This window comes from Coturnix japonica, chromosome 19 (genome assembly GCF_054131305.1).
Source record: "Coturnix japonica strain WE chromosome 19, WE-NBRP24, whole genome shotgun sequence".
Lineage (NCBI taxonomy): Eukaryota > Metazoa > Chordata > Aves > Galliformes > Phasianidae > Coturnix > Coturnix japonica.
In genome coordinates, this window is record NC_140681.1 from 4,095,267 (window position 1) to 4,122,703 (window position 27,437).

Here is a 27,437-nt window from a genome sequence, read left to right on the forward strand (position 1 = left end):
GGAGTCAGTGCCCAGACCTACAGCATCCCATATATGCCCTAGGGTCTCCCACCACGGATTCAGCTGTTCCCTGACAAACATTTCAGGGATAGTTAATTCCTTTCCACTGGTAGGAACTGATTGATCCTCCCCAGCACATTAGTTGGGTGCCTTACCTGATCGGGTTTTGGGCAGGCTGGGTGCATACTGGATGTAATCAGGCGTTGCTATCGGTCCGATTTTTTCCCTGACTGCAAAACAAAAAAAAAAACAACAAAACAAATCTTCATTATAGGTACAAGAAGATCTTGCATCTATTTTTTTCTGGCAGGACTACTGAGATCAGGCATGCAGAGCCCAGCTCCCAGGGCAGCCTGGTGCTCACAGAGCACAGGGCTCAGCACATCTTCCCAAAGGCAGCTGCACTCCACTTCTCATTCTCTCCATTTCCAAGAGACCTCAATAACTGCTGCATCAATCACTGTTACCGTTTTGACAGAGCTAGGATTGATTCTTCCTAATGTGTTCCTGCAGAGAAGAAAGTCCCATGGCAGGTCAGTCCCTGCTCTGCCAGTGCTCTCTGGCTGCAGGAGATGGGTTTGCAAATGTTCCCTTCTGCCTCCCAAAGTAACCAAATAGTTCAGAAATCAAACAGGGAGAGCCACAGGAACCATGCCCTCCATGCAAACAAAAGCTACCCAAATTCTCCCTGTGGTTGCCAGCTCCCAGGAGGTAGAGATGGCATCACACGAGCAGCCAAAGGCCAGGAGAACTAATTTTAGTCTTTGCCAGCCGTGCTCTGTAATCAGAGGGGGCACCTTGATGCAGTTGTCCATGCTGCATTCCCCAGACTACATGCACCCTCATTTAAGCACCCAAGCCCTTAACCCCTCCACTCCCTGCCCATCACTGCCCTTCTCTCTGCAACACAGCCTCCAAGCAGTTTGGCTGTTACTACCTTGTTTCTTCAGCTCATCTATCATGTTCTTGGTGAATTCATGGCCATCTTTCAGCGTCACGAAGCAGTAGAGGCATTCGCCTTTCAGGGGGTGTGGGTGGCTGACCACAGCGGCCTCAGAGATGGCTCCATGCTCGAGCAGAGCTGACTCCACCTCTGCAGTGCTCAGCAAGTGGCCTGGGAACAGAGAGGCAGCGCACTGCAGAGCTGCATGGAGGCCTGCAGTCCCCCACAGCAACTAGGAAGAAGAGGTGTGCAAGTGTAAAACGCCCTGAGCTGCATGTTTGAGAGGACTGGTTTCACTTGCTTCTCTCTCCAGCTGTTTTCTCAAACCAGTTTGCAGTGGTGTGGGCTGCCAGGCATCACTCACATGAGCTCAGGCTGCATGGTGAGGCTACCATCTCTGTCTGTTCTCCTTCCCATCTTTAGGCTTCCTTCTTTAACAGGTCTGTGAATTGTTCACAGACACAGGATTAAACATATTACAGGCTGAGAAGGAGTTGGATTTGGTAAAAGGAGAGCTGCCCACAAGGTCAGCTGAGGAGGAACAGGCTGGACCTGCGCTGCTCCAGGTCACTGCTGTGCAATGAAACAGAGCTTCCCAACACAAGGCTGGGGCACAACTCACTTTTGTATACTGCCTGCACTCACACTCTGATGTTCTGGGACTGCTGCCACAGAAAACCACAAAGTCACAGGCATGTCTGATTTGGAAACAAACCTGACCCAGCAATTAGATCCATCTAGAGGACAGGCTGCTGGGCAGTCTCACACATGGGGAAATGCTGCCCATAAAAGCAAAGAGGCTCTTTTAACTAGCATCAGGAAGCACAGTGGCTCCCACTGAAGACAAAAGTTGTTCTTACCAGAAACATTCAGCATGTCATCAATTCGCCCTGTGATCCAGTAATAACCATCTTTATCTCTCCTGCAACCTAAAAATAGCCAGAAATGACAACATGAGGAAGCAGTGCCAGCTCTTAAAGCAACTGATAAGGAATCCTGAGGCCAGGACATTGCAAGATTTTAATTGCTATCCCCAGGCCTCTGCACCCACACGCTGCCCAGACAGCCTTACCATCACCTGTCACGTAGTACCCAGGGAACTTCTTGAAGTACGTGGTTTCAAAACGCTGGTGGTTTCCATACAGTGTGCGCATTATTCCTGGCCAGGGCTGCTTAAATACCTACAGTGAAAAATGCAGACCTGAGTCAGTGGTCAACTCTTAACCAAGCAGCCTGATGCTAGTTAAAAGAGCTGTGCAATGATAGAGATGCTGAAGAAGTGGCCATAAGAGATGGCACTCAGATAGCTACTGCCTTGTGCTACTGAGAAAGCCTCTCCACTCCCTCCTGCCATGCTCATGCATACAAGTGCGTTTATGGATCATTTAACCAGCTTGTTCATGGCACAAAATTCACAGTGAGTTACAGGAGTAAAGGGAGCTCCTACCACCCAAGGGATCCAGTGTAAATAGAGATGTGCATACACTACCCAGAACATCTTGGAGCTTGTGGGGAACAGACAAGGGTATGGTGAGGAAGATCAGCCCCTCTTTACCAAGTAGCCTTCTGCTTCTCCTTCCAGCTCTTCCCCCGACTCGTTCATGATGGCAGGGACCACACCAAAGAAGGGGAACGTCTGTCATGGGGACCAGACAGCAAGAGGACAGAAAGATGAGCCCAGGCATTCAAACTTTGCAAACTAGAGGGGTGGGGAGCCCTGTCTGTCAGGGCAACAGCGATACTCACAGCAGAGCCTGGTTTCATGGGGGTGGCAGCAGGGAGAGGCGTAAGCATGTGGCCACCCTGAGAAGAGAGGCAAAAGGAATGAGGTTAGATGATGCCAGCCTGTGGGGAAGAGGAAAGAGAGTCTGTTTGGGTACAAAGCTTTGTAGCTGCTGGAGATGATAAAGAGTGAGCGCAGCGTTCAGAGCAGCAGACCTTGTCAGGAACCCTTCTGAGAAGGTCTCCCCATGTAGCCTGTTTGAGGCCATGGAAGAGAAGGGGAAACAACACTTGCAAGCTACATGAGATGCTGGGAAAAGCTCCTAGACAAGGAGAACAACTAGTCCCTGTAGAACCAAAGAAACATTAGGGGAAACCTGCACAGACACCCACACTGCCTGCTGGGAGCACATTCTGCTGGGAGAAGTCCCAGAGACACCCAGGTGAGGACTCACCGTCTCTGTCTGCCAGAACGTGTCCACGATGGGACACCTCTCCTCTCCCACCACACGGTAGAACCACAACCAGGCTTCAGGGTTGATGGGCTCCCCAACGGTCCCCAGCACCTTCAGAGACTTCCGGCTGTGCCTGCAGAAAGGAGGGGGCTCACGGGGGCTCAGCAGGCCGCAAAGAAAAGCAGCTGTGAGCCTGTGGTACTGCAGAGCCTGCAGGAATCCCCAGGCCTCTCAAATATATTTGGTGTTTCAATGATTCAGTCCCTTCTCAGCTCTCTGCCATGGGGGAAGGAAGAAGGGAAAGCCCTGTGGTTTTGTTGCCTCCTGCTTGAGCTCCCACTTGGCTCTGCTCCTTCCCTTCTTTGGGCCAAGCTGCAGCACAGAGAAGCCCTCTGCCCAACACACTTCTGTGAGCTCTGGGTGGGGTAGCAGGGGAGAACCTGCAGTCTCAAAGCTTAGCTGCAGCTCACAGTGAAATTAAGGACCTGCTCTGGGGTGCCACAATGGAGATAGTGAAGGGGTGCAAATTGCTGTGTTGAAGGCCAAAGATCCAGTTTTGTTCAGACAATATGGTGAAATACTGCTGCTCAGAGAGGAAGCTGTGCTGGTGCCAGGGACCCCGGTGTTCCTGGGGACTAACTCACTTTTTGACGGGCTCCTCCCCACTCTTCATCAGCAGCCGGATGGCTGTGGGTGCCGTGTAGAACTTGGTCACCTTGTACTTGTCAATGATACTCCACATTCGCTCAGCGTCCGGGTAGGTGGGGATACCTTCAAACTGAGTGGGAGACAGGGCAGTGATGCAGCTGTTCCTCACTGCCATCTCCCCACAACGACCTGCAGCCCTTCCTCAAGCAAGAGAAGCTGAGAGCAGCTGTACCCCTGTGTGTTCTTAGAGGCATGCCAGGGGCACCACGCAGTGAAACCAGTTCAGGACCCTTCTTACTTCTTCCTCAGGACGGATTTTGCACCCTCTCACCTCAACTGTCCTAGCAAATGTCCCCTAAAACATCCTAGCAGGGAGGACACTTGGGTGGCTATCACAGTGATGCAGTCCCACCAACCCAAATGACTGTCCATGTGGCGTAGGGTGATCGGTCCAAACACAGTGACAGACCCACAGCCAACAGCACTAAGAACCCTAAAAAGGATTCTCCCAGCATGACATATTTTCCTGTTTGCTCTTCCACATGGGAATCTTGGACCCAAGCCTTTGGTTCCTGATGTGTATACAAGTTACAGCCATATACTGACAAGGGAGAAACAGGAATTAAATGCAGGTTGTCAAATTAGTGCCAGCAGCAACAGCTTTACTCCCTGGCTCCCAATCCAGCTTTCACATTAGCTTGTAGTTGTCCTGATGGCTGTTTACACAAGGCTGGCACTTCTAAGAGAAAGAAATGTGAGCATCTGAGAAACAAATTACCTGGAAGTCATACATACAGCCTAACCATCCTCTCTGCCACTAAGGAGTAACCCATGTCCTCTTTGGGGAATACCATCCTTCCTCACAGACCACAGCATGCTACAGCATAGCATGGATGGTACAAAGGGCTTCATACAAGGGAGAAAAGCAAATCTTAACATTCTCCTCGCAGAGCAAACACCACCATGCATAACTTCTTAGAGGACAGGCACCCAATGGCCATCCAGCACTTACTAATATGCTAGTTGCCCCATTTGCCAAGGGTCCATATGTGATGTAGGAATGGCCTGTTATCCATCCAATGTCAGCTGTGCACCAGTAGATGTCCTCAGGCTGGTAATCGAAGACATACTTAAATGTAGTGGCAGCATAAAGCATGTATCCACCCACCGTATGCAGCACACCCTGAAAAGAGAAGGCACAGAACCATCAGGTCATGTTCCCACCAAGGCCCTCAGCTCCCAAGCCAAGCAGAGCATCACTGTTTCACTGACATTACACAGCAGCTGAGCACAATGACAAACACAGCCCCTCCACCAAGGCGGCAGGACCTCCCTCACCCCATCATTGGGGGGTTGCTGTGGCTCAGCCCATCCCCACAGGGCAGCAAGCTATATAGGACACGTACCTTGGGTTTCCCAGTTGAGCCACTTGTGTAGAGGATGAAGAGTTCATCCTCTGAGTCGCACCACTCAGGCTCACACTCCGTGCTGGCACCGTTCATTAGATCTTGCCACCACACATCCACGTGTGGATCCCAGGGGATCTGAGAAAAGCACAAGACTAGGAACAAGCCCCCCACAAAGGCACAGAGAGGGGACAAGTGGTTGCAGCCCCAACCTTGTCACCCCTTTTGGCCTATCCAGGCAGGAATTCATGGCACAGCTTCTGCCCAGAACTGCAAATTATGCATCAGAGCTGCAACTTCCCAGTCAAGAAGTTCCTGCAAGATCTGAAGTAGATTTTCCAAACCAACAAAACCCCCCTCAGGAGCAGCTGTGGCTGCTCTACACTTTCATAGAAAACAGGATCCCTCCTGGCTCTACGGGCTGCCACTGAGCTGCAAAGAAACAAGCCAGGAGCCTTGTCACAGCCACACATCCTCCAGTCCCAGCCACCTTGCAGGATCTTGTTGTCATGGGAGTCACAAGACCAAAGGAACACATCAGTCTTCTTGTCTCTGCAGACCCGAAAATCTGTTATACCCAGATTTTAAGACAACTATCTTGATGAGAAGTGGCTCCTCCGGTGCTGAACCACCCAGCACTGACTGCCCATGAAGGGTGCCAAGGCTATGACAGGGCTACCAGCACCCATAAGTTAGGCTGTCATGGGGGCTGAGGTCACTCTGAGAGCTGTGCTGGCTGGCACCATCTCTGGAATGGACATCTCAGTGCAAGACCCAGTTCCACCCAACCTTCTCTCCACTCCTTGGAGGAGCCTGGGGACAGCTGAGCTCCTCAGACTGAGAGCAGACCTCCACTGCCCCCATCTCCACAAAGCCAGGCACACTGATCCCCAGTCTTGCAGCACGTGGAGGGTTCACCAGGGGCACATCAGCTGAAAGAACAAGGGCCCACTGTGTAGCGTAGCTTGTACAGTGTCCTCAGGATGTCACCCCATTCTAGCAGTCACTCGTACAAGAATTTCTTGTTAGCAAACAGAAATGGAAAGTGCCTTTGGTCCAAGAGGTAGAGACTCAAACAGTGAGATGTCACTTCAGCAAAGCAGGATGGAAAGATCAGCACAGGGATCTTGTGGTTCTGCTGGAACTCTGTGGCTGAGCAGACACAGCAGCTGCCTGCTCCTGGCACTCACCAACACAGGGAACCTGCTCCATGCACTGGATCCCAACAGCTCACGGCTGCAGGCTATACAGAGCAGCCCAAAGGAAGCAGATGTACCCCAGAATTCCCTCAGCTGGAGCACCCCTGTGCAGAGTAGCCACGGGGTGGCAGTGATGCACTGCAGCCCTGAGATGTGCATAGACCATTTGGAGGCGCTGGGATTCCACCGCTCCGGTACGTGGTGCAGGAACACCAGCCCCTCTGCCCCTTCACTGACAGCACTGCACAGCTGAGCCCATTTTGAAAGCTCTCACAGAACCCCACGGCACCTGGATTTACTTAGCAGGGAATTTCCATAAGTGTGGTACATCAGCAAGCTCTCAGCAAGGCACCACATGGGACACATCCATACTCAGCTTGTACCAGCCTATCTGTTGCCTTCTGGCATCTCTCCTCCACGGATCACTAAATTTTAGCACCAAACTTCCTCTGTCTCATGGAGCAGCTCAGACCTGTGCATGGCACACAGCCCCCAAGGCCAGGCCTGCTTGGCAGCACCCAGACCAGTGCACACAACAGGGCATCCTGCCTCTGTCCTACACAGTTTCTCTACCGGGTTAGAAAGGAAAGAGACCTGGAGCTATGAGGCACAGCAGTGATAGAGGTGCCTGCAGTCTCTGAGAGCTGAACACCCTGATCCAGGGACATCTGAGAGCTTGATATAGCTAGGATGGGAGCTAGCACGCACGCACCTGCCCATCACCGGACATCCCACCTGGGTAGGCAGCAAGGCCATGGGGCAGCTGATGCCAAGGTACCAGAGAACATCTGAATCTCAAAAAGTCACACAGTGATGCTGACTAATAAGAGCCCATTCAAGTGTGCAAACCCCAGCTCTCCTAGTGCTCTAGCAGAGGACATGTGCTGGGTGGCCTGTGTTCAATTCACACAAACCCTGTAACTGCAGCTCCTTGGTCAGGCAAGCAAAGCCCTGGAGCTGGGCTGGGCTGTGGGGCTGCAGGCTTCCTGGCCCTGCACACCACTGTGCCTGGGGAGCTGCCCGTGGTTCCTGCCGGCCCGTGATGATGGGAAGCACATTGTGAGAACTGCCTGTAGAGGTGAAACGTCATCCTGATGCTGGCAGCAAGTCCTACTGGTTCTGAGTTTCACCTTGCAAACATACTCACATGCATCCAGGTGTTTTCACAGAAGCCAGTCTGTTTCCACCAGAACAGAAAGGGCTGGACATCCCCTTTGTGAAGAGGAAGCAGAAGGCAGCCAGGCAGTCCCAGCACACACACACACCTCCTCACACTCTGATTGTATCACAGCCACTGCAGGATCCCAAGCCACACTTGCTGCCCTTGTGCATCTGGGCAAAGGGCTGCACACTCAGTGTCTGCAGCCAAGCAGAGGGTGGCACCTATTGCTAACATGCAGCTGCTGGTCACGCAGTTAGCAGGACACGCGTGGCCGTGCAGATTCAGTGTGGTTAGAAAGGGATGAAGGGGGGAACAAGAGGGAAGTGCCAAGAAGAGAAAGACAGCACTGCACGTAAATACCTTGGGATGGAGTCTCTGTGAGCTCTCAGACTTTTTTTCCTGTTAAAAATCCACAAAGAGGGTGTGAAAGTTGAGAAGAGGAGGATCCACATAAGGCTTTGCAGGCAAAGAGTTGCATGCTGATCTGGCAGGCTGGAGACTGTTCTGATCCGGAGCCCAGGCCAGGAGGTGCTCTCTGAGCACAACCGTGGCCCAGTTTGCCTTCTCTAGGGGCCTCAGCCAGTTGAGTACAACAGCACAGAGCAGGACACAGTGCACTGACCGCCCAACAAAAGCCAACAGAGCAATAAAAATGCACTCAAAGGGGAAAGTGACCCCTAATAATGTGTCCAAACAAGAACCAAAGGGTAAAAGGCAGCCCCACTCCATCTCTGCCTGGATGGCTGTTCAATAACCTCACATCCCCAGCAGTCAGAATAGGGATAGGCTTCACCATAGCATCTCATCCAGGAAACGCAGCACAGAAATGCTGCCCAACTCCACTTTTCACACTCCTTGCAGCTCCCCACGGCACGTAAGAGACAGGCAAATGAGCTCAATGTAACATGGCCAGGCTGGCAAACGCTGCACAGCATCCCAGTATCATCAACACAGCTGAACAAACAAAGGTAACTCAAAGACACAATCTACTGCCAGAGACGTGCACCAACCATCCTCCTGAAAGCAGAGCCCAAGACTCTGTCAAACACAACCCCAAAACACAACCCTTTGCTGGGCAAGCAGCTACCTGCCCAGGCCGTACCCCAGCACCTGGGGATGGCTCCATGCACTGATGTGAATTAACTGGCCGACATTTAGGGACAGAAGATACAGAGTGTGCTGTTAGTGTTGGGTGGTGACAGAAGCTTCCATCAAGGCAAAGGCAGCACTTGGCTGCACTGTGCAGCAGGATTGTGCACAGCCTCAGGAGCTTAGTAGGAAGCCATGACTCCCTGACACCTTCTCCTGCTTCCACCCCATCTTACCCCATTGTTTCTGGCCCACATCCTCCCAACTGGTTTCATTTACAAGGGACAGCCCCAGCAGCTGATGCAGTTCTTGTGCCAGATATGCAGGGACTGCACTATTCCCAGTGTTTCTGTGATTGTTATGTTGGGGCCTGAAGCCAGGCACAAGAACATACCTTCTGTTTCTCTCTTCTGTTTCCACTGCTACAGCTATAGCACAGGAAAGACATTGCTCCCTGCACAAAATGGGAGACATATATGATTGGAAAGGAAGAACCCTTCAGTGGTCAGAGAGAAGCAAATATCTTGTCCTTATCCTGAGAGCTTCCAGCCTGTGGAAGCTGTACCCTGCTGTGCAATCAGGAGCCCTGTGGGTTGGCAGCTAGTGATGGTGTTAAAGGAAGCAGCAGGAGGGGATCTGGGAAAGACAAAAGAACCCTTCTTTGTATCACTCACAAAGCAGCAACAGCAAGCAGGGGAGAAAGCAGGAACAGGAGTCAGAAAACAGAAGCAATGAGAGAAGCACAGCAGTGGTTTCACACTGAATTTGCTGGGGGGAAAAAGAATAATAAAAAATACCCTCCCTCAATTCCCAGCCTCCTGAGAGCATACCTGCACATCCTGGCACAGCCTTTTGAGAGGAGGAGACTGGCTGCATGCCCCGTCCGCTGACTCCTCCCGTCCAAGGTGCTTCACCACAATGCACTTCTTCAAAGGGAAGCCCCTGCAAGGAGGAAGGAGCTGTCAGATGGGGCTGCTCAGGCTATGCCTGCCCTTTGTGTTATATGGGCTGTGCTGAAGGCAGAGCTGAGAACCTGAGCTGCTTTTCTTTAGCCAGAGTGTATGCTGCCTGCACGCCCTCACAGGCAGCTCACTGGGAAGAGCTGTCCTGCTGCCTGACACTCCTGGGAGCCAGGGAACAGGAGAGCAGTCCGGACACAGCTGCACAGGGAGGCCCTGCTGCACATCTCACCCCTCATCACCTCCCTTCCATCTGCACTGCAGTTGCAGCCATGCAAACCCCAGACATAAAATGAACTGCTGTGGGACACGAACAATGCCACAGCACAGGAGTGGAGTTTGGAGAAAAGGAAAGGTCTGTGCAGAACTTAATGGGGTATTATTAGGTAAACCATACGTGTACCATTCCTAAAGAAGAAGGAAGGATTCCACAAGCACCTCTCACAATTCGCTGCCTTGCAAATCCCTAATTTGCCTGTCTGTGAATCTGCACAGGACCTCCCACAGCACCCACAAGATACTAGGCAGCTGCTTCCATGGAGCTGTGCACTCCAGAAAAGGGAAGAACTTCCAAAGCCAGATCGTACATCAGGAAAAAGAGCAGGGCTTTGTTCCTTCGTGGGGACTAGCAGAGCATCCTGTCTCTGACCTGTCAGGGCACCAACACATCATCAGTTAACTCCATCAGCTTTAAGTACTAATTCTGTCCTACCATGTAACTGCTTCGACAAACAAAAGACCTGAAAACACTTCTAAGCAGTTTCAATTTTGAACATTCTATCTGCCCTAGATTTGCATGTTTGATCTAACAAGTTGAATGCAAAATCACAGTGAGTGTTAGCAACTCTCTTCTACAAATATGTTGCCTTTATTCTTACTTACTACACAAGGAATACTTTGCCTACTAAACAAAAGGTTACAAAGAAGTCATGACCAGCATCTGTGTGTTTTTCTCCCCAAGTGAAGTCATCTATTATTATGACGTGCATCTGCCTTGTCAGTGCAGAAGCCAGAGCAATGGGAAGAGGAGACTTTGGCATGGAAGTGTAAGGATCTGGGTGTGGTCTCCAGCATGACAGTGACTGTGTCTGTAAGTCTAGTAAAGTCATTTCATCACATTTATTTCCCTTTCTTTAAAATGTGACGGTAATATCTGCCCCTCTTCATGCTTCACCAGTATTACAGTGAAGGCATTCAAAGAAATGGAGTCAGGTATTAATCCTGTGCATAGACTGCTACCTGCCAATTAAAGTGCTGCTTCCTACAACACAGCCATCTCCCACAGCTGAAATATTTATCTCATTACTGTTGAGCAAGTGGCTTTTGGGCAAGGTTTAAGCTCCATCTTAATATGCACCACAGTACGGTGTCAGACTGCACAAAGGTGTGTTATTCCCTGCCACAGCACTGGGAGATCCACCATTGCTCACGGCTATTTTCACCATGAAAATTTACATTCCCATTTCTTAGGAGTAGATTCCAACAAATGCCCTTTCACAAAAGAATCTGAATTTACTTGTCTTTGCTCTTCTGGAGGGCTTCATCTGCAATTTGTTTCAGGTTGACCAGCTTGTCCCCTCGATAAAAGGCATCTGCAAAACAGTAAGGACGGTGTGAGAGGGGCTCTGCAGCCAAGTCAGCCTGGGACAGCTAGAAACAACAGGCAGCTTTAGGAGGTCAGAGTAGAACTTGTGCACCAGAAGGAGGGAAAGCAGTCAAGCAGCTGATGGGAAAGGTTTCCTAATACGCCCTTTTAGCCTAGAGAAACAGATGCCAAGGGAAATGGTGAAATTCCTTCCCTGGGAGAGGTTCAGATTTGACCTGAAAAGTCTCTTAGGAATATTCTGTGGGGAATAATCCAACTTGGCCAGAACACACAATAATGGGTCCCTTCCATGCCATGGACCTATTAACAGTAACAGCACTAACTCAGAAAATATAGCTTTGGAAAATGCATTGGGTTTACATGCAAACACTGACACTTTCTTGATCCCTTGCTTTGCAAAGCTGACGGCTGTGACAGGAATTTGCTTGAAATAGGGAAGAGAGGGAATCCCTCAAATTTGGGCTGGCCTGTGAACAATACATCTTGCGAGCATCTGGCACGTTCTGAAGAGGAACATGGATGAGAAGTGTTGGGAAACATGCTATTAGCAGCTGGTGACATCATGCTTTACAGGACAAAGTGGGCGGGCTGCTTAGATGCTTCACAGTACATTCAAAGAGGAAAGCAGTCCTCAAGCACAGCTACAAGCAGCACATCCGCCTTGCAGCAGCTCAGCTGAAGCACTGCCCCTTCCTCTTCCAATTCCAAGCACATCTGGCTTTTAAAATACAGATCTTTCAGACAGCCAAGAGAAACAGCTCGGAGTCAGGGACACTGAAGCACGTTTTACCTGCTGTAATGAGGAGGGAGCAACCGCAGTCAAGGATCCGCTCACAAAGAGAGTCTGCGGAGAAACCTGCAAACTGGCAGACCATACAACCAAGTTAGTAAGCAACACAAAAGGAATGGCCACAGCCACACTGTTATCCCATGATAAATGATAACAACATGCATTGATGGAAAGAGCTAGAGGAGCTCATTCCATGGTGAAGGACAGGGCTAGGATGCACCACATTTAGTTTCCATCCATCTTATGGTCAGCACCCATCCTTTCAGCTCTTCCAGTTCTTCTCCCTCACTCCCCGCAAACCAAGAGCTGCTCCCAAACAGTGATGCACAGGGCTTGCTCTTACCACAACAGAGTGGATGGCTCCAATCCTGGCACAGGCAAGCATGGCTATGACCAGCTCCAGGATCATGGGCAGGTAGATGGAAATCCGGTCACCTTTCTTCACACCTATGGAAGGAAAACAAAAACATCATGGTTGTTCCTTCCAGCTTCCACAGAGCCCAAAACAACTGTGTAAGAACACGCTGCAGAGTAAACCTGCATACACCCTCCTCCACAGCTGTGGAAGCAGCCAGAGAAATGAAGCATTTTGCATTTAATAGATTACCAAGCATGCAAAAAAGCTCATCCCATCTCCAAAAGCTGGTCTAGTATGCAAAAGATTTCCCAGTATGTAACACTCCCCTTGCTTCAGCCACCTACCGTGGTTACGGAGGACATTGGCAAACTGACAGACTTTGCGCAGCAACTCGCCATATGTGATCTTCATAGAATCCCCTGGTTCATTCCCTTCCCTGGAAAAACAAGATCTTTATTACTGTGCAAGCACTATAAGGGAACTGTGTACATTCAGAAGTAATCTCCCCATGGACAACACTGATGTTCTCACTTGTTCGCCTGAGCACAGAGCACAGAGTAACTGAATCCAAACCCAGACTGAAGTTCTCCATCAGTAGGATGATTTAGGTCCCCATTCCATTCAGATCACTACATCTACAAGCAATTGAATGCATGCAGTGGAAATGCATGGTACCTTCAGACAGGAGACAGAGGAAGAAGGGGCTGACAGACCCAACAGTAAGGATGGCCACACTTGAAAGGAAGCTGAGATTTATGGTATGACACCCTTGCTCACATGCCTGCAGACACGTCTGGTTGAGACACAGGCCAGCACTGTCCTGTAGGAACACCCTGCCCTTACATACCTACCTTCTGATAGCCTGGGATTAATGCCAAAGGCTGTCTTATTTTGCAAGGTCACACATAACAAATGCACGCAGGTATATTTAAGTTACTGCATTATTATGCATTATCATACATGTTATTAGTGTTACACTTCATTAAATGTGTTAAATTATGCATTATTCTCTCTGTGATTCTCCACAAACAAGCTCTTGGCTCCTGCTACAAAGGTGCCAGTTCAGTGGGACCTTGGCATTAGACACAGCAGTGTGAAGAAGAGCCAAGAGCTGCACCCAGAGATGGAACAGAAATGTCACGTTCCTCAAGGAGACAGTCTGTTACCAAAATAAAAACCTGCTGATTTAAAGGACGCTTCAGCCACTGCACAGTGAGGCAGGAGACTAACAAAGGAAACCTGAAATGAGCTCCCAGGTGGCAGAGCTGTGGTCCCCCTATGCCTAGAAAAGGAGGAGACACCTCCCCACGTCTCTCCCCAAGGCAGACAGCACAGCACCATCAGTGACTCCCAGAAGAATAGCTATCGCTCTCAGCTGCTTGTTCCCCTTGAAAAGTGTCCCCTGAGGTATGTGGAGGCACATGAAAGCCAACACCAGCTGGGGAGCTGCCAGGATGCACCTCTGTGCACAGGATCCTGCCCCATGGCCACGCCAGGCTCCCTCTAACTTGGGAGCACAAACCTCACACCTTGAACATCTCAAACAGCCCAGAGCACACAAAGTCCAGTGCTGCATTCTAGCTGAAACTGCTGCTTCCTCTTCCCCCATTAACACGAGCAGAGGGAGGGCTGCTGCGACACTGAAATGTGTTAAAGAAATACACCCATTTCCCACGTAACTCCCCAACAAGGGCTGTTTTGCATCAGCATGACAGTGCCAGGGAGCCATGCGCTCTGATGGCAGATGTGCTCTGGGTAGAAACAGCACAGTGGCGCATGTACAAGCTCTGCAACTTCTGCTGCAAGCAGGATGGGGCTCTCAGGACTGGTGGCTTCATCTGGGTCACCTGTTTTGAAAACCACTCCTGGATCTGTTGTTTATAAACTTGACCCCTCACTCTGGATACTCATTCATACTTGTGGATTCCACAGTGCTCCAGCAATCAGGCCCATTGATACCTACACTGCTGCACGGCCTATCTTCTGACCCAGGGTTTTAGACAGAGGATTCCTGGTATGATCCTGAACCAAGTTTGACCCCATGTAGATGCAAAGTGAAAATCAATGGGAACAAGAAGCAGCACTCAGTGCAGGCAGCTCAGCCCTGGCTCGTAACCAAGAGCATCACTTGGAACTACACAACACAAAACCGTTACATGGGTTCCTTACAACAGGGCTCACAGCTTGTAAAGAGAAAGCAGGAAATCACAGGGTTTCCTTTTAGATTTTATTACTTGAAGGTCAAAGATTCAAGAACTGATTTCAGGGTTGGACTGAGCAGCTGTAACCGATCTGACTCAAAGCAAGAGAAGCTGCTTCTGTTACACTGCTGCCAGCCTTTACTATGCAATGATTGCTACTAAGGCATCTAAGCTATGGAGGTACAGCAACACTGAGCAGCGTGCTGTGCAAAACAGCTTGGGGCCAGACACACAGGAGTGCTGCAAACCCAGCTTTGTGCTTCAATAATTGCATTGGGTTTATGTGGTAGGGGCTGGGAGGTGGAGGGCTGCAGGGTAGCCTGAGTGAGCAGGGAGAAAAGGAGGTACTCCAGCCACAGAGCAGAATTTCCCTGCAGCCTAGACAAGGCTTGTGATAGATCAGGCTGCGCCTCTGCAGCCCGCAGGCACCATACAGAGCAGATCTCCCTGTTCAGCCACATAGGACCTATGGTACAGCAGTGGATGTGGACTGAAGGAGGTACAGCCCTCAAGGCCCTGAAGTAGCAGGGCCCATCCAGAGCTGCAGCCCATGGAGAAGAGCTGCAGGGAGCAAGAGGCCTGTGGGAGCTGCCACCTGCTGGACCAGCATCACTTCTGAAGGATGAGCCCCATAGCAGGGTCCATGTTGGAGCAGGGGATGGAGAGCTTCAGCCTGTGGGAGGCATACACAGGAACCATTCAGGAAGGAGAGCATCCATGGAATGGACATTCCTGTCCTCATCTCACCCCTTAAGTCCAGTTCAGTATTTTCTCCCTTTCCTCATTTGAGGAGGGAGAACAAGAGAGCTGTGTGTGGGAGTTCAGCCACCTCATAGGGTAAAACCCTAACCATCTCCTTGCAATACAATTATAACACCTCCAAATAGGAGCAGGAGCACTGCAGCCCTTTCCTTGGCTCCATCCTCACAGCTAACATCAGCAGGGGTGCCTCAGGCTTCAGAATGATGAGATCAGATCTTAAGATCTGCACCTTAATGGAGCGCTGGCCACATCTCTATAGAAGATGCCCACTTGCATCTCCTGCAAAGGCCTCTGAGCACACTCTCAAGAGCAAGCAATTGTTCCTAGCTTCCTTTTGTCTGAAAACAGTTTGTAGTGCCCACAGCTACACTTGGGCTGCAACAGCACTCAGGCTGCTCCATGCTTTTCTCTGGCACAAAACTGAACACAATTACACATTTCAGATGGAGCATTTAGAGGAATGCCCACTTGCAAGCTACAAAGTAAAGTACCGCGTGTCAGAAATGAGTTTGAATTCCTGGAAGCAAAGCTTTTTGAGCAGCATCTTCCCTCTGGTGCCCAGCAGATAAAAGCCAGAGCTATCAGCCCTGAGCCTCTCATAGGGAGCTCACTTGTCCAAATTCAACTGACAAATAAATAAATACAACTCAAACAGCATGACAGCAAGGCGCTCAGCTCCACAGCCCTGACTGCATCTTCTTTAAGCGCTGCTGATGAGAACCAACAGCAGTGGCTCTGCTGCAATGGGAGGTGTGCGACTGAGCTAACAGCAAGACTTCCTCTGAAACAGAAAGCAATTTTCGGCTCCTCAGGCCTCCCAGAATGGATGAAATATGTGGCAAAACACAGTTTGAGCCTGGAATTAGACCCTGCATTTGACAGCTTGCGATCCAAAATGTTACATCATCATCTGGACCACAGCAGGGATGCATTTGCATTTTTTCAGCACTTGAGAAGCCTGTGTTTTTACATACTCCACATTGTGTGCATACTCAGCTGGAGAAAAGTATTTTTTGGCTCTGCTGAGCCTCCCACTGACTTCATTAAATGCAAGATCTTTAAGGTAAACACACAGATGCGCACCTTCCAGAATGCTCTGATGAGAAAGGCAAGTTTCCTGCATGGGTGAGAGCCTCCCAGCTGCCTGCAGCCATTCACCTGGGACCACACAAGGACAGCAGTCACCAGCTGCACAGCAGCACGCAGGACACCAGTGCCAGGCTCTGCACAACACAGATGGGAATCCTGAATGGTTATCACCTCTGCAGCAGAGCCACGCTAATGGGAGGATTGCAGGCTGGCTGCCTGCACAGCCAGGAGCCTGACCTTGGAGATGCAGAGCTGCTAAATCAAGGCGAAGCCTCCCTGTAAGAGCGATCACACAGGTTAGCAAAAGATTTAGCGTTGTGCTGTGCAGTAAGAAAAACGGTTTGTAGGAGCAGGTAAGCGTTTCTTGAGGCACATTAACTCAAGCAGTGACCCTGTGGAGCAGCCAAGGCTCAGGAGCAGCCACGTGGGAGCAAAGCTGTGGCAGATCCACGCCTGGGCAGCTGCACTGCAGCAGGTTAAACAGTTTTGCGCTCCATCAAGCATCAGAACTGACTACCAGGCTTGTTATTCCTCAGCCTGCTCCAGCCAACACATCACATAACCAATGGAGCATGACTGTCCATCCAAGCACACTGAGCCCATTTCAGCTGCTAGATCTCAGCTGCAGCGTAACAGGCAGCAGGAAAGAATGGGAGCTTCTTAACCTGCTACAGTTCCAAGGAACACATGCTTCCCAGAGCATCCAAACAGCCCCAAGTGAAGCTGAACCACCAATAAACCAGCAGCACTCTCCCATTTCTCTCTTTCCTTGGAACTGACTAATAATTATTTGAATAACCTGTTTGAATAATAGGGAATAGAGCCTCCTTGTACTATGCTGACTGAGCAATGGCACGGAGCAGCAGGAAGCACAGGTTGCATCAGTGGGAATTATGATTTGCAAGGTAATTACCAATGATAACTGCGGTCTACAAGGGTTGTAACGCCAGTAAGAGTAGCTGGTGCACAGGAAAGTGATGAAGTGAAGCTGAGCAAGTGAAGTGTTAGAAGCTGTCAAGATCTGTCAGACCACCCGCAGACCCACAGTGTGTCAGCTCTAATTAGAGAGGTAAGATAAAGCTTTAAAAATAATACAAATCACACAAACCACAACAACCAGGGCACAAAGCCAAAGCCTACCCAACCCCTGTCAACATTACTGCTGAGAACTTTTGTTTCTCCTCTAAACTCCTGTGCCCACACCACACCCAAATAACAGCAGTGCCCAATTAACAGACAGGGGTGCTCATCAGCCCTGGGGACACCAGCTGTCAGCCCCCCAGGGACAGCAGGGATCTGGGGCATGACTTGGCTCCAGGTGGAATCCAGCAGCAGCATGGAAAAGCTTCCAGCAGGGCAGGCACAGGGACTGTGAGAAGGTTACTCCAGTGCCATCCAAACCACAGCAGTCAGAACTGTCCTGAGCAAGGAACCAAGCTGGTGCAGGAGCAGCACAGGATGGAGACAGCAGCCCTCCAGCTCCCCAGCCAGCAGCACGTCTCAGAGCTCAGAAGGCAGAGCTCTTTCCACACAAGCTCCTCCTCACGTGCAAGGTCATAGGGGGCAGCCAGACAGTCCCTGGCTTCCCATCTCTCAGGCTCCAGAATTAGAGCAGCCAAAATGCCAGGCACGGTGTGGCTGGGCCGAGCCACAACCATCTGGGGAGCGGGTTCACATGTGTGCCACGTGGGCAGCAAAGCCCCCAGTGGTCCAGAGCCGTGCCAACACGCGCCTGCCGCATGCAGAGCTGTCATCGTAAGCCTCCACGCTGCCATTTGGCCTCACTGCATTCAGAGCCAGGAAACCTGCAGTCTGAAGGAGAGGCTGGGACAGCCTGGTGGCTTGGTAACAGCCACCCAGCCTAAAAATGGCCATGTGTCACGCTGCAGCTCGCCTCGCTCATCCGTCTGACACAGGAACGGTGCTTGAGTACTGGGAGCCTTCAAATCTGTCCTTGAAAAAGCAGAGTAGGTTGAGATTGAAGCCTGAAGAGCTCAGTTGTGCAAGAACAGTTTCACTTTAAAAAGAAAAAAAAACACACAAAAAAACCCCACCACCACCACCACATGTATTCGCTTGCACATGGATTGTTCAATATGGGAATACTCCTAAACTGACTTCCCAAAAGCACAAGCACAATCCAGCAGGATTCCATTCCACACACCATATAGGATTGCAGAAAGCCTCCAATCAAACACTTCATAACAGTGGGACAGATCACCCACCTCAGTAACACACAGCAGGAAATACCCAGCAGAGTTCTGGGAAGGCTGAAGGTTTTTATAGGGGGTTGCCAGAAAGCTCAGCCTCCACATTCCCTGCGGTCACACTCAAATCCTATTGCATCATGGCAGGATCAAGAAAGAAGAAGTTGTATAAGGGCAGCGCAGCCAGGGAGGGGCTGGTGCAGGGTTTTCCCACCCCGCACCTCCCAGAAACATTTGGCAGCACTGTATGAGAAGACTGCAGGGCAAACCTGGCAGCTGCAGTCCAGGGGAAAGGAAAAACATATCCATTTATCAGCATCACCTTCTAATTCTAAGTCCACGCAGCTAACTTGGAGACTCATTTTCCACTCCACTGCCCTCTACACAGAGAAAATCTAACAAGGCTCCACTGTCAAACCTGTCAGTGTGAACTAAGTCATTTCAACCAGAAGCTGACCACGTACCTGGAGTGAGCAGATTCCTGCTGCTGCAAGAAACCCAAACAAGGGCAGCACTTGGTGCACTGTGCCAAAGCAGGGTCTGCTGAGCTGCAGTCAGCCTCTCCCTGCTAAGTGCCTACCAGTGCCTGTCCTTCACAGCACTGCTATATGATGGTTATCTCTCCAGAGACACTGAGCCACCACCTGCTTTACAGGCAGGGAATCAGGCTTCTCATTGCCTGTGAAAATAGCCATATGGGAACACAGACTAGAATGAAAACACTAAAGACAACTGCATGGTGTCCCATAGCAAAAACCCCAACCAACCTTTGTCCTTCCTTCTCATTAAAGACACTCACAGCTCCTCCTACTACCCACAGCCTTTCTGAATCTGAACAAGTACCAGATGCATCTGAAGAAATAATATTCCCTCCTGCATGGATGGAAGACGTTCAGCAGGAAGGAGAATCCTGCTCTTCTTGCAGCTTTGTTCTTTCTGCTTGTTTGATTCTGGGTATCCATCAGGTAGAGGTGATATACATTAACTATCGGTATGTTGCAGGTATTTTACAACATGGGAGCAGCCAACAAGAAAGAAAACGATATCTTATTACCTATTTTATTTAGAACTCGCTCCATTTAGCTTGTTTTAAACAACATGCCTTAAGGATTGTGGTGTTGCAACAGGGCTCCTTCAGCTGGGTGACCTCAGCCATCACTGCCAACCCTGTGAGCCAAATCCTCTGGATGCTGCAGGAGAGGAAGATAACTGACAGGAGAAGAAACATTTTAGATGTTGACCATAAGGAATACTGTCAGGAACATGGACTATTTTTACCAGCCCAACAGGAGGGGAGCTTATTTCCAGCACCACATGCTGAGCCCTTGTTTAGACAATCTGCAGTCAGGCCATGACATGAGCTCCACTCAGGAGCTGCTTGCAGATGGGAAGTGCTCTGCTTTGGAAAGTGTTGCATCCCTGCATGTGCTGCCAAATTGCCAAGGCCTGGAAACTGAACGCCAGGCAAGTTGATTTCAATGGAGGCTCAAAAAAACATCCACTGAGCCCATAGTAGGAAGTTATGCCATTAATCAGGTGGTCTTTCAACTTCATGCCTTGATTCTCCACAAGGTGATGGCCAGATGTCATCTGCTGGACTGCCCTCTTGTTCGGTGTCAGAACAGCCCTTGGAAGATGCTCGGTGGTAATGCAGAATGCACTCAACTCTCAGGTATGTGGATGCAAAGAATAAAACAAGAAGCAGGAAGGTCGTCCATTTCCTTGAGGGATTCCCCTAAACAGTGAGCAGACACCTGCTAACACAGCCAGCTGTGAACTTGCTAAAGCTCATGACTTTGTACCACTCCATATATCAACCAGCGGTGTGCAGAAACACAAGCAGACCCAGAAGGCTGCTCCAGCCAGAGGGGCTCCAGCACAGCATTGTGTGGAGGAAGGCAGCTCCTGGTGCTGCTGAGAGCCAAGGGGTTTTGTCAAAGCACTTGTAAATCAATAGCACAGCCCTACAGCTCTGGCACAGAAACCCACCAGGCACAAGGTACCCAATATCTGCCACAATTGCAAGACACAAGTTGCACTGGCAACAGAAAAATCCCAGATGAACTGTGCACACCACCCTCCCTGTACTTCCCCAGGTGGGTATTGTGCAAGCACACACCCATAGGCACACAGAGGTGGCTCTGAAGAGGTGTAAGCCAGTGTTAGGATAGTGGTATAAGAAGCAACTCAAGAAAGATGAGTGACTCCTCTGTGCTGAATCAGAGCCGGACCCTCTGTCAGTCCAGTGAGCAGCATGAGAAAAGCAAGTAAAATATTAAATCAAACTAGATAATATAGAAGCTGCCCCATGTCTTGTGTATATTGAAGTACAGCACACCAAGCAATAGGATGTTCATAGCAGCTCAGTCAAGAGCCTGCCAGACTAAACCAAAATGCTGCATCAAGTCAGAACCAAGGCCCAGAACCTGGTCTCCAAGAGCAGCAGCAGGACAAGCTGTTCCATTCATGGGCAAATTAGTTTCTTGATTAACGTTTTTTACAAAGCCTCATGAAGACTGGCTGAGAAAGGCTTTACCCACATGCTATGGTACCAAGCTCCAGCTGGCCTTCATTTTACATAACCCCATCAACCCTGCCACTATTCCATTCACACAGTGACCCTACTCCCACCTCCAGCACCCACTGCACCACTGGGGATGGTTCACATCACCACCAGGCTGCTTGCCAGCACACCTCACAGTTTAGAGCCCTCTCCAAAGCCATCCAAGCAGCCTCCCAGCCCTGCATACAGGCCCTGTGAGCTGCTCCACGACCTGGTCAGCAGCTCTGCTATTTCACACGCAGCTTCCTGCAGCACTCTGAGGGGCACAGCATTTAATCCCAGGCATTTAGTGACATCTAACTTGTTTAACTGGTCAAATACTTCCTGGACGCTCCTTTGTATTTATACAGGCGGATATCGTATACCTGTCAGTAGCAGATACCAAGGGGTGCAAAGCAAAAGGCTGAGAACAAACAGCTCTGATTAACCAAAAACAAGCTGCTCCACTGCCTCACTGCTGCCTTGTGCTCCCAAACAAGACAGCTTCCTTGTCCAACCCCTTAGCACAGAGCAATCACACCAGTGCCATGCTCCTACACTGCCAGGGAGCTCACAGCAGAACCAACAACTGCTGCTAAGGACACATGCCAGCCCTCTGCTTTGTCCTACCCTGCCAGCTATCCCAAGACAGAAAAGGCCGTGGTGTGGATTTATGTATGTATGGGGAGGCAGGAGTTGGACTCAATGAATCTTGAGTGTCCCTTTCAGCTCAGGATACTCCATGGAATCAGCCCTGAGAAGGACAGCACTGTGTTTGTGTCTGTGTGTGTGTGTCTGCTGAATAACACGATGCTTTTAACACCAACTCACATCCAGGAGAGCACAACTCGCACATCGCTCCTTTGACTGGAAGAGCACAGGACAGCCATAGCCTGAAGAAGGCATTTCACTGCTCTCACCCATTTACTTCAGCCCCCTGGCACAGTCCTTCAGCTGGAAGCCGTCTCAGAGATTTCACTAGAAATGAGGATGGAGGACACAACACAGAGCACAAGCTATTAACAGAAATGCTCAGGACGAAACAACCTTGAGGTATGACAGAAGAAAGCTGGCAGGAGCCAGATCTCAGCACAAACACACACAGCCTCCAGAAACAAGCACTCAAGCACAGCAGCTGCTTGCACTTCCACTACACCATTAACCACACCAGGAGGTGACTGTACCTGCATGTGGGACAGAAGAAACCCCAATGAGATGAGAGAAAAAACACTTCTCCAGAAGTGTTCAAGTTACAACAGCAATGTGTTGTAACACTCCTTGTTTTAAGGCCAGGTTTCTGCTGATGCTCCCCCGCAGCCAAGCAGCAGCGTTGGGAAGGGCCCTGCAGAGTCATCACCATCTGAAGGAAAAGCACTGCTCTCAAGCATTCAGGGGCAGCTACTATAGAAAGCTCTGCAATCCCCTGGTCGGCAGAGACCAGTAGGGTCACCCCTTCCCCAGTGAGTAGAGGCAGAGCCCTACACCTGGATGGTACAACAAGCATACATCAAACACATAGTAATTTTTCCATAGCACTTCTTGCTGCTGTAGGACTTCCTCTGGTTCCCCTGCAGCTGGGGGCATGGAGGGGGGGCAGCAGTTTGGTTGCACCTGTACTCCAGCTTCTCTCTGGCTGGAGACCACAGAATGGCCTGGGTTGGAAGGGACCTCAAGGATCACGAAGCTCCAACCCCCCCCGCCACAAGCAGCGCCATCAACTTCCCTATTTAATACCAGCCCAGGCTGCCCAGAGCCCCATCCAAGCTGGCCCTGAACACCTCCATGCACGGAGCCTCTCTGGGCAGCTGTTCCAGCACCTCACCACTCTCATAGTAAAGAGCTTCCCTTGGTATCCAACCTAAATCCTCCCTCCTTCAACTTAAAACCATTTCCTCTTGTCCTGCTGTTACCTATCCCTGAAAGAGTTGAGATGGACATTGGGAAACACAGCCTTTCCAGGTTAATTATTTTTTCCTCCTTTAAACAAGCTGCACAATTCAAGAATGAGTTTTCACTGTCAGAACAGCATTGAAAGTGGCAAATCATCCAGGAAGTTACCAAAGAAACAGAGTCCACTTGGCACAGGGTTTGAGTGTCCTAAAGCTGGTGGGAGTAACAGAGCAGAGCACATCGGATGGAAGCTGGCTCTAATTAACACAAAGAGATTCAGAGCTGTTTAACAGCCAACATCCTCATTTACAGCACCCACACATGACACTGATAGAACACACTGATACCTGTGAAGATACCCAAAGGAATTAAAAGAAAGCACAAAATTCATTCTGATTTGGATTCTGGAGACCAAGCAGTGAGTAAGTACTGCTTTGCTTTCCAATCAATTTTACTGACCACAGCCATTCTCTTTATGTTTGTTACTGAAAGATGAATTAGAAGAAATTCTTATACCTGCTGGCCCCCTAAATCCTTTATCACATTTAGATGAACACCTTGTTCTAGTTCCAGAAGAGGAAAGATCCGCATTTAGTCTTCCATTAAAGCAAAGCTGCAGTTGAGCTCTGGCAGCCATCACCACCTCTTCTCTTTTCTTTTCTGCATGTGTCCCTTTATATGCAAACACAAGAAAGCAGAAAGAAAAAGAACAGATCTATCCTTCCAAAGGTGGCAGAAGCTGCAGCCCCACTGCTAAACCCACAACCAATGGGGAAACTACAAGCAGTGCGTGCCAAGCTCCAACTTCCGCCCCATTTCCATCAGATACCACCAGTGCTTCACCCCACATCAGTTACAGACAACGTGCTTCCCTTTTTCAAACCCCATCTGGTTAAATTTTTACCTCCACTGCCTCACCAGGCAGACGCTCCCACTAGATGATTAACAGGCATTTCAACAGAGATGAGAGTTTGCCCACACAGTGAACATAACTCCTACGGTTGCCAGGGCAGGAATCTACCTGAGCTGCACCCACCAAGTGAACAGCCCTCTGCTTTCCATACAGCTACAAAAGATTTCCCTTTTCAAAACAGCACTTTATCAGGCATTTCCTGCTTCTTCTGTTCCTTCTTAGGCCACATCAGCAATACCAAACAGAGAAAGAGGAATCAAAAGCAACAGGGGCAGAAATACTTCTAACGTTCACAAGCAGCACGAGATATCATACAGAAACAGGCAACGGAGAAACAGCAAGTGCTTCCCACCAACCCAGGAGGGTCACTTGAACTACAGCTCCAACTGCACCAACAGGGTGACACCCCAGCAGTGTCACCTGTGAGCAAGTCGTATAGCATGGAGCAATCCCACACACCACTCTTGGTGCTGGAAGAGCACATCCAGCTCTGAAGGTTGCTGGCCCATTGCAACTTTGCTTCATAGCCTCAGAGTGGGACCCACGCTGTCCTGTTCTGGCAGCAGTACACGAGTCTTCAGAGCAGCAGCACAGCCCATCTGCTGGAAGTGCCAGCTCTCCCCAAGCTTCACACAGCCATAGAGAACTGCTCTTGCTTTCACCAGGACACATTTCTTCCTAGAGACACCCAGAAGCGCTTGGATTCATTTCTTCCCTTTTTCCTATTTCCTCCCCTCTGGAAGTGAAGCCATGACATCTAAAACTCTCATACAGCCAAGCAGTGTTAACCTCAGCACCATCTCAGGCTACAGGCAGAACTTGGCCGTGGTATTTCAACACTCTAAATTCTCCCTAAATTCTCTTAGGCTTTTGGAGGCTCTCATTCCCCTCTTGACCGCTCACCCACTATGACAAATCTCAAGCGTTTCTAGGAAGCTGGGCTTGTTCAGTAACAGTGTTAAAGGCAAAATGGGAGAGGACAAGATGACTGCAAGTATATTTTGTTACTGAAGATAAGCATGTGCCCTGAGAGGCATGTGTGCTTCCCGGAAGAGTGATTTTACAAGTAACAACCCTTAGCCCAGCTTCTCAAGGCCCCAGTGCCATGAGTTCACAGGTCAGCACTGCACATGTCATGCTGACCATGCCTCTTACACCGTTACCTTTCACAGCTGACAGCCCCAAACAGCACCAGCCACAGAATCAGTCTCACATCAGACCCAAGCTGGGAGAAATTAACCCAAAATCACTGTGGGGATAAAAGCACGTTAAGGTGGAAGATAGCCCATATGACACCCATCATTTGCACCATGAGTGTTGCTCAGCGTCACAAATACCCCACAAAGGCTGGGAGAATAACAAGAAAAACCCTCGCTAAGACCAAATGAGAGCTGCATGCTGCCAACTGAGTGCCACATGAAAGGCTGTGCCCGCTGCCCCCAGAACAGCTGGCAGCTCAGGATCCTGCCAAATGGCTCTGTTTGCTGACACACCTTCAGCAGGGCGAGCTTCGTTCAGAAGCTGAAGTCATTTCACATCTGAGCGAGCTAGAGAATGTGTTTGACTAGTGGGGAAGTAAATACTTCCCACCATTTCGCCTGTGTAAGATACAGTATCACCAACGCTATTATCTCTAGGCAGCAAGTGCCATTTTCTTCTGCTGAAGCAGCAGCCATATGGATAGAAATACCTACATGAGCCAAGCTCCCCATCTGCAGCTGTATCCATACCATAGGAACACGCTTCTTCCCGTAGCGTGGTTGTTACAAAACAGCCCTATGACAGCCACACACAGTTTGGCTGCACAAAACTACTGACACTCAGGACAGCTCTTTGTAGTTGGAGCACCTGGTGTTTTTATCACAGTGACAGGAGGGCTCCTGAGCCACACACAAACAAGACACTGCATCCTAACTGCTCTACTTTGGTTCCACACTGCAGCCATGGGAACACAGATGCAGTGCAAACACTGATTGTGAGGTGGGTGATATTTGGCTTCTCCAAATATTGACTACTCTGGAAATAAAGACCAAAAAAAAAGGGGATAAAGGGAATAAAACACACTTCATTTTTTCTTCCCAAAGGCTGAACTTGATAAGGCAGCCTTTAGAACAGCACCACTGCATTATAAACACCCCAGCACAAAGCACCAACACATAAAGCTCAGGACTGTTTTTACAACCTTTCCATCCCAGGAGCAAAGCCTGCCAACCCCACGGAACAAGGAAACAAGCTCAATTTGCATCTCAGCCCCTCCTGAGCCCACATCACCCACAGCTCCCTACCCTGTTAGGGGCATGGCCCCATGCACACCTGCAAGTGGGGACAGCCATGTAGGGGCTGTGGGCATCACAGCACTTCAGCACAGCCTGTAATGCCATGGAAAGCAAACACTTGCTGTATCAGGTATAAAGCTGAGCTCTTCGCTGCTATCATGCTTTAATTCACCCCAGCTGCAACCAACACCACACATACACCTTGACGTTACGTTCTATGTAACAACAAAAGGACTTTACCAGTAAAAAGCCACTTTGTCGCCGAGTTTCTTCTCACCGACGTTCCTATCCAGGAGGTTGTAACAGATGTTGGTCTTCGCCCCTTTCATCCACTCGACGAAGATCTCCCCCTTGGTCACATCGAAGTTGTACCTGAGAAACGGCCCCGAGTGCTGCTGCTTCCAGTAGAACTCCTTGGCGATGTCACCCCAAAACTCTACAAAAAAAGCAACGGGCACAGCTTAACAACGCGAAGGGCCGAGAAACGGAAACCGCTCCGACACCACAGGGACGGAGAGAGAAGCGACCCTCACCCTGCGGCTCCTCCACGGAGCGCCGGTACAGCCGCCTGTAATCCGGCAACGAGGTGACGTGAGCCGCCGGCAGCAGCTCGGGCCGCGGCCGGTACAGCCGGGCCTGCTCCTCGGGCTGCACCATGGCGGGCAGCGGCGGCTCTGAGCGGGATCGCAGCGCTCAGCCCGCTTCAAAGCGGCGCGGAGCCGGGGGGCGGGGACGGCAGCGCCCGAGCGGCTCCGCCCGCCGCCCCCGGGGCCGTTGGTGCCGGTCGGCCCGGAGCAGCCGAGGGGAGAACGGGAGGAGGGCCCGGCCCAGCTGCGCGTGTCCCGCTGTGTGCGGCCGACCCCGCGGGTGTCTCCCGTCGGCCATGTCGCCCTGTCGGCCCTGTGCCCTCAGCGGCTGCGTCCCGCTGTCAGCCATGTTCCCCCGCCGGCTGTGCGGCCCCATTGGCGGTGTGTGGTGTCGGCTGTGCCCCCATCGGTGCTGTCCCCACACCACTGCTGTCCCCACACACCAGCAGTGTACCCCCATAGCTGCCCTATCGGCAACACCTGCCCCATCAGCGGTGTCCCCATGTCCCTCTCCCCTCCCCAAGCTCACTGGGAGGATGCTGAATCCTTGAAGATGCAATCTTCAATATATATATTGAAAATAATCCTTCTGCACTGATGGGTATCATCCCTGCCAATGGAACTTTACCACAT

General features: G+C 50.4%; 1 protein-coding gene across 11 annotated transcripts in view; it reads right to left on the minus strand.

Annotated features, from left to right (window-relative positions):
- The window catches only part of ACSS2 (acyl-CoA synthetase short chain family member 2), a 28,589-nt gene extending 1,662 nt beyond the window's left edge, over positions 1-26,927 (minus strand). Inside the window, exons 1-19 of one of the 11 annotated variants that reach the window (XM_015881360.3) lie at positions 26,751-26,927; positions 26,458-26,653; positions 12,682-12,773; positions 12,323-12,426; positions 11,980-12,052; positions 11,100-11,175; positions 9,455-9,566; positions 9,019-9,078; positions 7,896-7,934; positions 5,175-5,312; positions 4,781-4,951; positions 3,765-3,898; positions 3,121-3,253; positions 2,690-2,746; positions 2,499-2,579; positions 2,022-2,124; positions 1,804-1,872; positions 938-1,114; positions 156-230 (exon numbers count right to left, since the gene is read on the minus strand). In XM_015881360.3, the coding sequence (XP_015736846.1) occupies positions 156-230; positions 938-1,114; positions 1,804-1,872; positions 2,022-2,124; positions 2,499-2,579; positions 2,690-2,746; positions 3,121-3,253; positions 3,765-3,898; positions 4,781-4,951; positions 5,175-5,312; positions 7,896-7,934; positions 9,019-9,078; positions 9,455-9,566; positions 11,100-11,175; positions 11,980-12,052; positions 12,323-12,426; positions 12,682-12,773; positions 26,458-26,653; positions 26,751-26,874 (2,014 nt within the window). In that variant the 5' untranslated portion in view covers positions 26,875-26,927. Of the gene's footprint in view, positions 1-155; positions 231-937; positions 1,115-1,803; positions 1,873-2,015; positions 2,125-2,498; positions 2,580-2,689; positions 2,747-3,120; positions 3,254-3,764; positions 3,899-4,780; positions 4,952-5,174; positions 5,313-7,895; positions 7,935-9,018; positions 9,079-9,454; positions 9,567-11,099; positions 11,176-11,979; positions 12,053-12,322; positions 12,427-12,681; positions 12,774-26,457; positions 26,654-26,750 lie in introns of all 11 variants that reach the window. The other 10 variants (XM_015881359.3, XM_085519537.1, XM_015881362.2 and 7 more) reach the window with 10 other exon arrangements.
- Positions 26,928-27,437: the final 510 nt, after the last annotated feature.